The sequence below is a fragment of the Ornithorhynchus anatinus genome, chromosome X1 (assembly GCF_004115215.2).
Source record: "Ornithorhynchus anatinus isolate Pmale09 chromosome X1, mOrnAna1.pri.v4, whole genome shotgun sequence".
NCBI classification, from domain to species: Eukaryota; Metazoa; Chordata; class Mammalia; order Monotremata; family Ornithorhynchidae; genus Ornithorhynchus; species Ornithorhynchus anatinus.
Genome location: NC_041749.1, coordinates 59,475,171 through 59,487,948, shown reverse-complemented (window position 1 = coordinate 59,487,948; position 12,778 = coordinate 59,475,171). Strand labels below are relative to the sequence as shown.

The 12,778-nt window shown below is 43.1% G+C and overlaps 1 protein-coding gene across 1 annotated transcript in view; it reads right to left on the bottom strand.

The window, feature by feature from the left end:
• Nucleotides 1–12,778, bottom strand: part of TAFA4 (TAFA chemokine like family member 4) — a 125,959-nt gene that overhangs the window by 22,739 nt on the left and 90,442 nt on the right. The window contains exon 3 of the mRNA XM_039910319.1: nucleotides 1,475–1,630. Coding sequence (XP_039766253.1) covers nucleotides 1,475–1,630 — 156 coding nt within the window. The remainder of the gene's footprint in view (nucleotides 1–1,474; nucleotides 1,631–12,778) is intronic.

The window sequence follows — 12,778 nt, the reverse complement described above, 5'->3', positions numbered from 1 at the left end:
TAACTAACCTTGTTTTATCCCAAGATCCTATTTTGACATAGGAGGAAATTGAAGGTTACAGATCTCATAGATGTGATACTCCAAGGAAACCAAATGCACGCAAAGTAAAGACCCAAATAATGCTTTTTAGAATTACATGGCTATTACTTGTTTTCTGAAAGCAGACTGTAATCAGTGAAGAACGCTGACATAAAATTAGCTTTGATTTTTAGTTTCCATTTCCTTTTTACTGTGATGGCATTTGGTGAAACCTTTCACCTTTTGCAGGGTCTAAGCATGGTTCCTTTTTATACTGAGGAACTTCTTTTCTGATCGATGCTATTCAAATTTCTAAAAATTTAACTTAATGTTTTTGATAAAACTAGATTTATGATCCTATTTTCTTTGGTAAAGTTTCTTGTTGTGTTGTGGCTTCTGGGTTAGAGCATACATGTTTATAAAACTGCTGAAATATAGATCATATATTCAATGAAATTGGCACTGGAATCATGGTCTAAAATTAATCATGGAAAGGACCAGTGTCAATATGCTGACTCAAATAACACGTAGTTGTCCATGATCTAATCGATAATCAAACCAATTGTTGATGATAAAGGGAGGCACTAGATAGATGCCTGAGCCCATTCAATCATTGGAAAGGAGGAGACCGTAATGACTGGAATCCCCACTGGTCAACAGGAGAAGATAATTGCCCGGGTGAGGATTTGTCAATATGGTATAATAGCTGGGTTGATTTATGAGCTTTGGAAATATAGACAAACTCAAATTTGTTGATAATTCACTTTTAGAGGTTTCATTTTTAGGCATCTGGTCACTTTCCCTCTGGTATCAATAAGGTGTTCCTTGAATTATATTAGCAGACTACCATAGAAATACTTCCGCAGGAGTGGCCTAGTTTGTCTATTTTTCTTCCATGAAAATCTCAGCAGAAGTCAAGAAACTCAGAAGTGAGTGATGGATCTCTAGCAACATTACTGTACTAATTGCTTTAGATTTTACTGCACACCCACAGAGCTCATGGCTCATTCTCAGTTGCAGGTAGGAGGGATTTGCCTAATTTGATTGGGCCATGATGCATAATAAACAGATGATTTTACAGAGGTTCTTTCTCAGCTAAATTATTATGTGATCAAACAATGGCAAATGAAAGTGAATACTAGGAACTGCTATATAGAGTTAATATACATTAACTTGAGATTTATTGAGCTTGTGCTGATTTCAAAGGTCCTGTTGTTTCATGGAAGGCTATGCTAATGAAAAAATTAACCAAATACTGCTGGCAGTGTTAAGAATTGAATGAGAACATATATTAAGAGGATTAACTACTCAAGATTTATGCACATATTCATTACAATTTTCAAAATTGACAAAAGAGCGGATTATGTTTTTGATAGCAAAAATTCAACAAACCAGAGAGGCTAGGTTGCTTTGTTAACATTAACATATGACAGAAATCAATTTTGAGTTTGCTTACCTTCAACACAAGAAGGTTGAGCCCTTGTCGTACCAGCAACCTGCCCAGGAAAGCAAGAACACTTCACAGTTTGAGATCGCTCCTCTATTCTATTCTTATTGCAGCATCGATGGACTGCAACCACTTCACATGTCCCTTGCTTGACTTGGTGCTGGCCTAATAATCATGGAAATAAAAGTAGCAGAAGGGTTACTTACACAGCAAGGAAAGCAGTTATGGAAAAATGAAATACCCAACTGTGGGGATTTTGAAGCTATCTATATTTTTAAATACAATGTTTTTTTAAAATAGCATAACAGAATTCGGACTCTACATCATACTAGTATAAAGGTTGGTGGTAAAAGATGAAATTATCGTCAAAACCAATGTACTGCACCTTCAAAATAGCATTCTATTTGAAAATAATGCCTAAGGAAATAGTGTGTTACCTAGGAAGTAAAGTCAAATAATTGAAAGGAAATTTTAAATTTTCTATAAAAGAAAAAACAAATAGGACATTAGGTGACTGAAATTCAACCCAATTAAATGTTCATACTAACAGCCAATTTCCCATATGTCTTATATATTAACAGTTAGGAAAAGGCCAGGACTAAAACAAAAGATATTGGCATCAATAGCACACAGAGTTTGTGCCAACAGGCAGAAAAATGGGGGGAAATGCTCTATTAGGTTTATAATAGCAATAACGACCTACAGGTCAGACATTTTCTGGCAAATAATGACTAGCTGTGTTGAGGAGCCAAGATGAATTAACTCCTCAATTAATTGTCAGGAAATTCCCTCCCTGTTGGCCATTATGGCTTAATTAGATTATTAAGTGACACTAGAGGGTCAGTAAATGGAGGAAAAATTATCTATAAACTTGTTATACAAAATGAGAGAAGTATGCTCCAGAGCATTCTTCTAACACTAAAAGACTTTTTGGAAGAACCAGTGATATTTACATTATAAGAAGATGAAGTGTACTTTAAAATGTAAAAGACCTTCCTCTTTCAATCTAGTATGGTTTTTAACCTCTAAATACTTGTCATGGCTGCTTAAGACAGACGGAAACATTAAGGAAGCACTCTAAAGACAAAATCACTCTGACGTCGACTTCAACATATGTGTGTGTGGGTGTGTGTCTCTCCCTCTCTACACACACACAGACATGTGTGTATATTCCATTTGAAACTGCCCAGATTGCCTTTCAATTCTAATGAGCTATGTACCTTGGATGCTTTTATTGAAAGTGTTATTTCTTGAATTCAATTTCCCATCAACAGAACTTCCTTCACCTGTTTATTTAGTTATGATTTGAAGGACACCATGCACACTCTTGCCTTTGAGCTTTGAGTTCCAGTGGATCACAAAGTGAGATGGCTGAGACTCACTGTGCAGTCATACTCAAAGATAACTCTGCAACCAAAGTGTAACTTTTACAGTGTCATGCAATAGGGGATAAAAAAGGAAGAGATAATTAAATGCCATATTTACTGAGCACCTACTATGTGCAGAGTACTTGGAAGACTACAGTAGAATTAGTAGACACCATTACTGCCCTCAAGGAATTTACAATTTAGGGGAGAGACAAATACATTACAGATAAGAAGGAAGAAGAGGGGGAATATATACATGAGTTAGTGCTTATTAAATGGGGTATGTAAGGTAATGTACATAATGCTATGGGTGGTGGAGAATGCATAATTGATCAGGTGGTGCAGAAATGATGAAGTGACAGGGAGATTTAAAGTGGTGAAATTAGAAATTAATTGGGTAAGGCCTCCTGAAGGAGATGTGATTTCAGAAGTGCTTTAAAGATGGAGAGAACTATGGTCTGGCAGATATGAAAAGGGAGGGAGTTCCCGGCAGGAGGAAGAATGTGAGCAAGGGATAGGAGATGAAGAGACAAGAATGTGGCAAGTGAATAGGTTAGCTTGAAGAAAACAGAGAGGGCAAGCTGGGGTGTAGTGTGAAAGATCGGATAAGTAGGAAGGAGAGAAAGAATTGAGTGCCTTAAAGCTGATCATCAGGAGTTTCTGCTTGATATAACAAAAGAAGTCATGAGAAGCAGTGTGGCTTAGGGGAAAAAGCACGGGTTTAGGAGACAGAGGATGTGGGTTCTAATCCCAGCTTTGCCACTTGTCTGCTGTTGTGACCTTGGGTAAGCCACTTAATTTCTCTGAGCCTCAGTTACCTCATCTGTAAAATGGGGATTAAGATTGTGAGCCCCATGTGGCACAACCTGATTACCTCATATCTACCCCAGCGCTTAGAATAGTGCTTGGCACATAGTAAGTGCTTAACAAATACCATAATTACTATTAGTAGTAGTGTTATTCTTATATAGAGAGGGTTAGTCAATCAGTTAAGATTTGAGGAAAATAATCTGGGCCACAGAGCAAAGCATTATGTAGACAAGAGAGAGACTGGAGGCAGGGAGTTCAGTGAGGGAGGCTGATGCAGTGGCCAGGGCAGGATACAACAAGTGTGGTGGCCTTTCAGGTGGAGAGGATGGCGTGAATTCTAGAAATGTTGGGGAGGAACTGAGGGAAGTTGGTGAATTTTCAAAGAAGACCATTTAATAATTTGTACTTCATCTATCCCAGTACTCAGCACAGTGCTCGGCACATAGCACATAGCACTTAAATACCATATTTATTATGTAATCGTTATTATCTGTGGCCAATTTGAAATGCCTATCAAGGCAGAAGCAAAAACTGTTTTAAATAGCGAGTAAAACAGCTGGGAGCAATGAATGTAGCATGAAGAAACTAATCAGAATTTCTCTCCTTCTGAATTAATCTGCCAAATAACATAACTTCACTCATTTGAAATGTTTTAGAAATTGGTTTCTTATTCTGTCCCTCATTTACAATGTGAGGATCTGCTCTGGGAAAGAATGGGTATTCCAAAGGGCTATTCTTGTTGCTTGCAATATTTCTCACAAGGGTATTTTATAAAAATGATAATCATTATGGAAGTTTGCACTCAAGTTAATCCCAGCTTCTAAAGCAATCCAAAAGCAATCAATTTTTGTAGTAAGAAGCAGCATGTCTCAGTGGAAAGAGCACGGGCTTTGGAGTCAGAGGTCATGGGTTCGAATCCCACTCAGTCACTTGTCAGCTGTGTGACTTTGGGCAAGTCACTTCACTTCTCGGTGCCTCAGTTACCTCATCTGTAAAATGGGGATTAAGACTGTGAGCCCCACGTGGGACAACCTGATTCCCCTGTGTCTACCCCAGTGCTTAGAACAGTCCTTGGCACATAGTAAGCGCTTAACAAATACCAACATTATTAACATTATTAGTAAGGACTATGGCCAAGTTTAATGGTTTTACATTATCTATTCTGGTGAGTGATAACTGAGGCATCACATGTCTTACAGTAACACTGTGAAGTTTTTTGAATCATTTTTTTCAAAAACAAAGACAATACCCAAGTGGATCTTTGTTCATGGCACTCAAAGCACTGCATTTTAAAATCTTGTGGATAAAAACACATTTGTTTATCCCATTCTTAAAAATATCCAAGGATAGTCTTCAACCTCACTTGGCTATCAATATCCATATCAGTATCTCACAATTCTTGCAACCAGGTAGTGCTCTCTTTGTATATTGAACTCATAATTTTTCCAAAGCATTTAACTAATCAATCAATAAATGGTATTTGAGAATATACTGCGCACAGAGCACTATACTGAGCACTTGGGCAAGTAGAATACAACAGAGTTGGTAAACTTGTTACAGTTTAAACTAACTTACAGTCTAGAGGGTGAAACAGACATTAATATAAATAAATACATTACAGATATGTACTAAGTGCTCTAGGGCTAGGAGGAGGGATGAATAAAGGGAGACACGAGCGCAACGTGGAAGGGAGTTGAAACTGGGCTGTAGTAGGAAATCAGGGAGGTAAGGTAGGAGGGGGAGAGCTCATCAAGGGAATTAAAGTCAATGGTCAGGAGTTTCTGTTTGTTTCCCCACTCCTCAAGAATCTCCAGTGGCTGCCTATCCACCTCTGCATCAAACTGAACTTTTTTTAGAAAGATGATCTGGGCTGCAGAGTGAAGCATGGACTGGAGTGGGGACATTAACACATCAACATATCAAATTACACACATTAACACATCAAATTATCCCATTGGTCCTCACAGCGTCATAGTAATTGTATTCCTGAAAACCCCCATTTTATTTGGAAGTTGTGTTATGTCAACAACTATTTCGATGGGAAACAAGGAATTTAGGAGAAGACAATTCAAAAACAATATAATTGGTACATGGCTTCAATCACAATGGGTGAAATGCAAGTGGGTTATGGAAAATGAAAAGGTCATTCATTCATTCATTAATTCAATAGTATTTACTCACTGCTTACTATGTGCAGAGCACTGTACTAAGTGCTTGGAATGTACAATTTGACAACAGATAGAGACAATCCCTGCTCATTGACAGGCTTACAGTCTAATTGAGGGAGACAGACAAAAACAATAGTAATAAATAGAATCAAGGGGATGTACATCACATTAACAAAATAAATAGGGTAATAAAAATATATACAAATGAGCAGATGAGCACAGCGCTGAGGGGAGGGGAAGGAAGAGGGGGAGGAGCAGAGGGAAAGGGGAGGGAAAGGGGGGGAAAGGGGGCTTAGCTGAGGGGAGGTGAGGGGGGGGGGAGGGCAGAGAGGCAGCAGAGGGAGCAGAGGGAAAAGGGGAAGCTCAGTCTGGGAAGGCCTCTTGGAGGAGGTGAGCTCTCAGTAGGGCTTTGAAGAGGGGAAGAGAGTTAGTTTGGCGGAGGTGAGGAGGGAGGGCATTCCAGGACAGCGGGAGGACATGGGCCAGGGGTCGATGGAGGAATAGGCGAGAAGGGGGGACGGTGAGGAGGTGGGCGGCAGAGGAGCGGAGCCTCTGGAGTGAGCAGTAGAAAGAGAGAAAGGAGGAGAGGTAGGAGGGGGCAAGGCGATGGAGAGCCTTGAAGCCCAGAGTGAGAAGTTTTGTTTCGTCGATGGTTGATAGGCAACCAGTGGAGGTTTTTAAGAAGGGGAGTGACATGCCCACAGCAATTCTGTAGGAAGATGCAGGGCAGCAGAAAGAAGAATAGACTGGAGTGGGGAGAGACAGGAGGAAGGGAGATCAGAGAGAAGACTGACACAATAATCCAGCCGGGATATTATGAGAGCCTGTACTAGTAAAATAGCCGTTTGGGTGGAGAGGAAAGGGCGGATCTTGGCGATATTATAAAGGTGAGATCGGCAGGTCTTGGTGACAATTGGATGTGTGGGGTGAATGAGAGAGCTGAGTCAAGGATGACACCAAGGTTGCGGGCTTGAGAGACGGGTAGGATGGTCGTACCATCCACAGTGATAGGGAAGTCAGGAAGAGGACAGGGCTTGGGAGGAAAGATAAGGAGCTCTTGTGTATAAGACTAAAACTAGATGTAAACTATTATACATCACTCATTTCTCTGACATTTAGTGGTTATTAGTGCCTAAAAGATGAGGAGAAGCAAAGTGGGTAACTGATTAAAATTAGCTTCCAGTAAACAGTGAATTTAAATAATTTCCCTAAACAGTGTTAATGAACAGAGACACCACACTATCCTATCAACTTGCTTGAAACCATTCATTCATTCATTCAATAGTATTTATTGAGCGCTTACTATGTGCAGAGCACTGTACTAAGCGCTTGGGTTGAACAAGTCGGCAACAGATAGAGACAGTCCCTGCCGTTTGACGGGCTTACAGTCTAATCGGGGGAGACGGACAGACAAGAACAATGGCAATAAACCAGCATCCCCCCCCATCATGTTACCAAAAATTCTCATCTGAGTTATGGTGACTATATTTCTCTATTCTTCTGTTGCATTCTTTTACCAAATTCATATGCTAAAAATCATATTCTGGCAGGAATGCCTATATTTAATCTCCATTTAATAGATGAATAAACAAGGCATAGATAAGACACTGTCTATGATCAATCTAAGAACTTCTTACAGTGTTCTGTTTTTAGTCATCCCTAAATGATAATAATGAAAAACAACAATATTAATAATAATAGATATATACAGCATCCTTCAATTGTTAAGGGGTTCTTTTTTTACTAAACAGCTGTATAGTTATACACTGTACTCGTGTAAACGTTGGCAAGGATAATATGTGACTAAGTAACTGTATGGTGGAAGAACAAGTATACCTCAACCTTAATTCAGTTTCTCTGTCCTCTCCTGGTTCTCCTCTTACCTCTCTGGCCGATCATTCTCGGTCTCCTACGCTGGAGCCTCCTCCCCCTCCCATCCTTTAACTGTTGGAGTTCCTCAAGGGTCAGTTCTTGGCCCTCTTCTGTTCTCCATTTACACTCACTCCCTCGGTGAACTCATCCGCTCTCACGGCTTTGACTACCATCTCTACGCAGATGACACGCAGATCTACATCTCCGCCCCTGTCCTCTCCCCCTCCCTTCAGGCTCGCATCTCCTCCTGCCTCCGGGACGTCTCCACCTGGATGTCTGCCCGCCACCTAAAACTCAACATGAGCAAGACTGAGCTCCTCATCTTCCCTCCCAAGCCCGGTCCGCTCCCAGACTTCTCCATCACCGTGGATGGCACGACCATCCTTCCCGTCCCGCAGGCCCGCAATCTCGGTGTCATCCTTGACTCGTCCCTCTCGTTCACCCCACACATCCTATCCGTTACCAAGACCTGCCGGTTTCACCTCTACAATATCGCCAAGATCCGCCCTTTCCTCTCCACCCAAACGGCTACCTTACTGTTACGGGCTCTCGTTATATCCCGGCTAGACTACTGTGTCAGCCTTCTCTCTGACCTCCCTTCCTCCTCTCTCGCCCCGCTCCGGTCTATTCTTCACTCCGCTGCCCGGCTCATCTTCCTGCAGAAACGATCTGGGCATGTCACTCCCCTTCTTAAACAACTCCAGTGGTTGCCTATCGACCTCCGCTCCAAACAAAAAACTCCTCACTCTAGGCTTCAAGGCTCTCCATCACCTTGCCCCTTCCTACCTCTCCTCCCTTCTCTCTTTCTACCGCCCACCCCGCACGCTCCGCTCCTCTGCCGCCCACCTCCTCACCGTCCCTCGGTCTCGCCTATCCCGCCGTCGACCCCTGGGTCACGTCCTCCCGCGGTCCTGGAACGCCCTCCCTCCTCACCTCCGCCAAACTGATTCTCTTTCCCTCTTCAAAACCCTACTTAAAAATCACCTCCTCCAAGAGGCGTTCCCAGACTGAGCTCCTCTTCCCCCTCTACTCCCTCTGCCATCCCCCCTTTACCTCTCCGCAGCTAAAGCCTCATTTTCCCCTTTTCCCTCTGCTCCTCCACCTCTCCCTTCCCATCCCCACAGCACTGTACTCGTCCGCTCAACTGTATATATTTTCGTTACCCTATTTATTTTGTTAATGAATTGTACATCGCCTTGATTCTATTTAGTTGCCATTGTTTTTACGAGATGTTCTTCCCCTTGACGCTGTTTATTGCCATTGTTCTTGTCTGTCCGTCTCCCCCGATTAGACTGTAAGCCCGTCAAACGGCAGGGACTGTCTCTATCTGTTGCCGACTTGTTCATCCCAAGCGCTTAGTACAGTGCTCTGCACATAGTAAGCGCTCAATAAATACTATTGAATGAATGAATGAAATGCCTATGTGATTTGCAGCATTGAAGGAAGCAAAGGGAAAGTACCTTATTAAATGACATCTTGTGGTCTGAAAAAGTTAAAACACACTCCAAACTATTTGTTGGCGTGATGAGCTCTGAAAAGATCTGGCCTGGTAAGAAACCAAACAGAAGTCTCACATTGTCACTCAAGTTATCATTTTCCAGAACAAATTTCAGAATCAAATTAGTTAGCTATTTCTAGTCCTGACAGAAAAGGTCAAAACCTTGGTACACTACAGGCTTGCCAACTTCTGAGAATTATTTTTTACAGTGTGTATGAAATAGCTGACTTTGAAACTTTTTTTTAAATTGATGTAGGTTTATAAAACAGAAGATGGTAATTTGGCATAATAATAATAGTAGCATATGTTAAGTGTTAACTACATGTCAAGCACTGTTCTAAGCACTAGGGTAGATAGATATAAGCTAATCAGGTAAAACATAGTCCCTGCCCCACATGGGCTCACAGTCTTAATCCCCATTTTACAGATGAGGTAACTGAGGCACAGAGAAGTTAACTGACCTACCCAAGGTCACAAAGCAGACAAGTGGCAAAGCTGGGATTAGAACTCAGGTCCTTCTGACACCCAAACTCATGCTCTATCCACTAGACCATGCTGCTTCTCATCAATTGTGGTACCTATATGGCCCATAACTAGGCTATGCAGAGTGTCCAGCAAATAGGGATAAAACATGAAAACCCAAGCATGGGGGGGAAGGAGGCGGGAGAGGTGTTGAGGAAAATTAGAAATTGCTAAAAAAAAAAAACACAAAAAAACATAGCTCTCTACTCTCCTCCTTCCCGTCTGTCTCCAGAGCTCTCAAGTGACAGTACCTCGGCCTCTCTCCTCCTGGCAAATTGGTCTGGGGCAGGAAAAAGAGTTGCTAAGCAGAGAGTGAGGACAAAAGAAGTGCGAAAATAACAGGAAAGGGGGCAAAAGAAAAGGGGGGAAGGGGGGTGGAAAGAGGAGATGGGATGGGAGCGAAAAAAGGGAAGGAGGGAATGGGATAGAAGGAAAGAAAGGGGAAAAAATAATGGGGGAGAAAAGAAATGGGAGAAAGTGAGAAAAGGAAGAAGCATAGATATAAAGGATTTCTCCTCTTTCCCATATCTCATAGCCCCTCTTTCCCTGCTTCTCTACTCTTGCACTCTCCATCCCTCAGACAGACAGGAGCATCACTGGAAAAATGAAGAAGTGGCAAGACCTTGCAAGGTAGGAGAAGAGGGGGCATCTGACCCTAGTTGGGGAAATCTAATGAACTCAGAGCAGGTAGCTCACCTGTCATGGAACAGGTGAGTTGATCCAAGCTGGGGAGGGGCAACATGGCTCCAGTTCTGAGGATGGCTCTGCTGCCACAACTTATGGGCCAGGCAAAATAGGGCTGGGTGGAATGTGAGCTCCTTCCTCTGCCCTGTCAGGAAATGGATCTGTCAGTTTTCCATTACTGTGCAGGCAACTGGGAGTCAGAGGGCCTGGGTTCTATTCTCGGCTCTGCCACTTATCTGCTGTGTAAGTCACTTCACTTCTCTGTGTTTCAATTACCTCATCTGGAAAATGGGGGTTAAGACTGTGAGTCCCATGTGGAACAGGGACTGTGTCCAACCTGATTAGCCTGTCTCTACTCCAGCACTTAGAACAGTGTCTGGCACATAGTAAGCACTTAACAAATACCATTAAGAAAAAATAAACAAAAAAACAGGCAGCAGGGAAGTAGCTAAGCCATGCAACAGAGCAAATGGAAATACTCTTGCTACCACCTCAGTATGGTGGCCACCTGTACTAATGGCCACTGAAATCTTTTTACAGGCTTTTCCAACAGCTAATTTTAGGTCACTTTCACTTACTATCCATAAATTTGCTGACAGCTTGCAATCCTGATATACTAACTAGTAGTGTATATCCAGTTCTCCTTAATTTGAGCTCTGAATCCTTGGGAAACCTCACATTAAGGAAAACTCATGCTATTCTGATGTTACATGCATGTGCACAGTTTCTTTGGGAAAATGGCACACCAAGCCCAAACAGGTTCTCAGTGTTGGAATAATATTCCCTAATTCCCTAATCATGTTCTAACCAAAATGCAAATTGAAAATATGTTATAAGAGAACTTACTGTACATTTCTTAGATTCCTTCAACAACTTACCCACCTTGGGGAACTTGCCTTACCATGTTATTTTTGAGTACCGACTGATGGAGCAAATCACAGGGGGAGAATTTGGGATGCATTGTTCACAGATTTAAGATCAGCCAGATGGAAGATCATATTGGTGCACTGAAGGCAGACTGTGAGCTCCTCAGAACAGTTTGCTATGTAATAATAATAATAATAATAATCGTGGTATTTGTTGAGCATTTACTGTGTGCCAAGAACTTAGGTAGATCCAAGATCAACAAGTCCCACATGAGGCTCACAGTCTAAGTAAAGAGAGGGAGAACAGGTTTTGACTCCCCATTTTACAGGTGAGGTAACTGAGGCACAGAGAAGTTAAGTGACTTACCCAAGGTCACATAGCAGACAAGTGGTGGAGCTGGGATTAGAACACAAGTTCTCCTGCCTTCCCTGCCCTCCTACCTTCCTTAACTTCTATCTTTAACCACTCAATCTCCAAGGGCTCCTTCCCCTCTGCCTTCAAACATGCCCACGTCTCCCCCATCCTAAAAAAAACCCGCTCTTGACCCCACTTCCCCCTCCAGTTATCATCCTATCTCCCTACTACCCTTCCTTTCCAAAATCCTAGAACGGGTCGTCTACAATCGATGCCTAGAATTCCTTAACTCCCATTCTCTCCTAGACCCCCTCCAATCTGGCTTCCGTCCCCTCCACTCTACCGAGACTGCTCTCTCTAAGGTCACCCATGACCTTCTTGCCAAATCCAATGGCTCCTACTCCATTCTGATCCTCCTTGACCTCTCTGCTGCCTTTGACACTGTCGACCATCCCCTCCTCCTCCATACCTTATCTCACCTTGGCTTCACGGACTCTGTCCTCTCCTGGTTCTCCTCTTACCTCTCTGGCCGGTCATTCTCGGTCTCCTTCGCTGGAGCCTCCTCCCCCTCCCATCCTTTAACTGTTGGAGTTCCTCAAGGGTCAGTTCTTGGCCCTCTTCTGTTCTCCATTTACACTCACTCCCTCGGTGAACTCATCCGCTCTCACGGCTTTGACTACCATCTCTACGCAGATGACACGCAGATCTACATCTCCGCCCCTGTCCTCTCCCCCTCCCTTCAGGTTCGCATCTCCCCCTGCCTCCAGGACGTCTCCACCTGGATGTCGGCCCGCCACCTAAAACTCAACATGAGCAAGACTGAGCTCCTCATCTTCCCTCCCAAACCCGGTCCTCTCCCAGACTTCTCTATCACCATGGATGGCACGACCATCCTTCCCGTCCCTCAGGCCCGCAATCTCGGTGTCATCCTTGACTCGTCCCTCTCGTTCACCCCACACATCCTATCCGTTACCAAGACCTGCCGGTTTCACCTCTACAGTATCGCCAAGATCCGCCCTTTCCTCTTCACCCAAACGGCTACCTTACTGTTACGGGCTCTCGTTATATCCCGGCTAGACTACTGTGTCAGCCTTCTCTCTGATCTCCCTTCCTCCTCTCTCGCCCCGCTCCGGTCTATTCTTCACTCCGCTGCCCGGCTCATCTTCCTGTA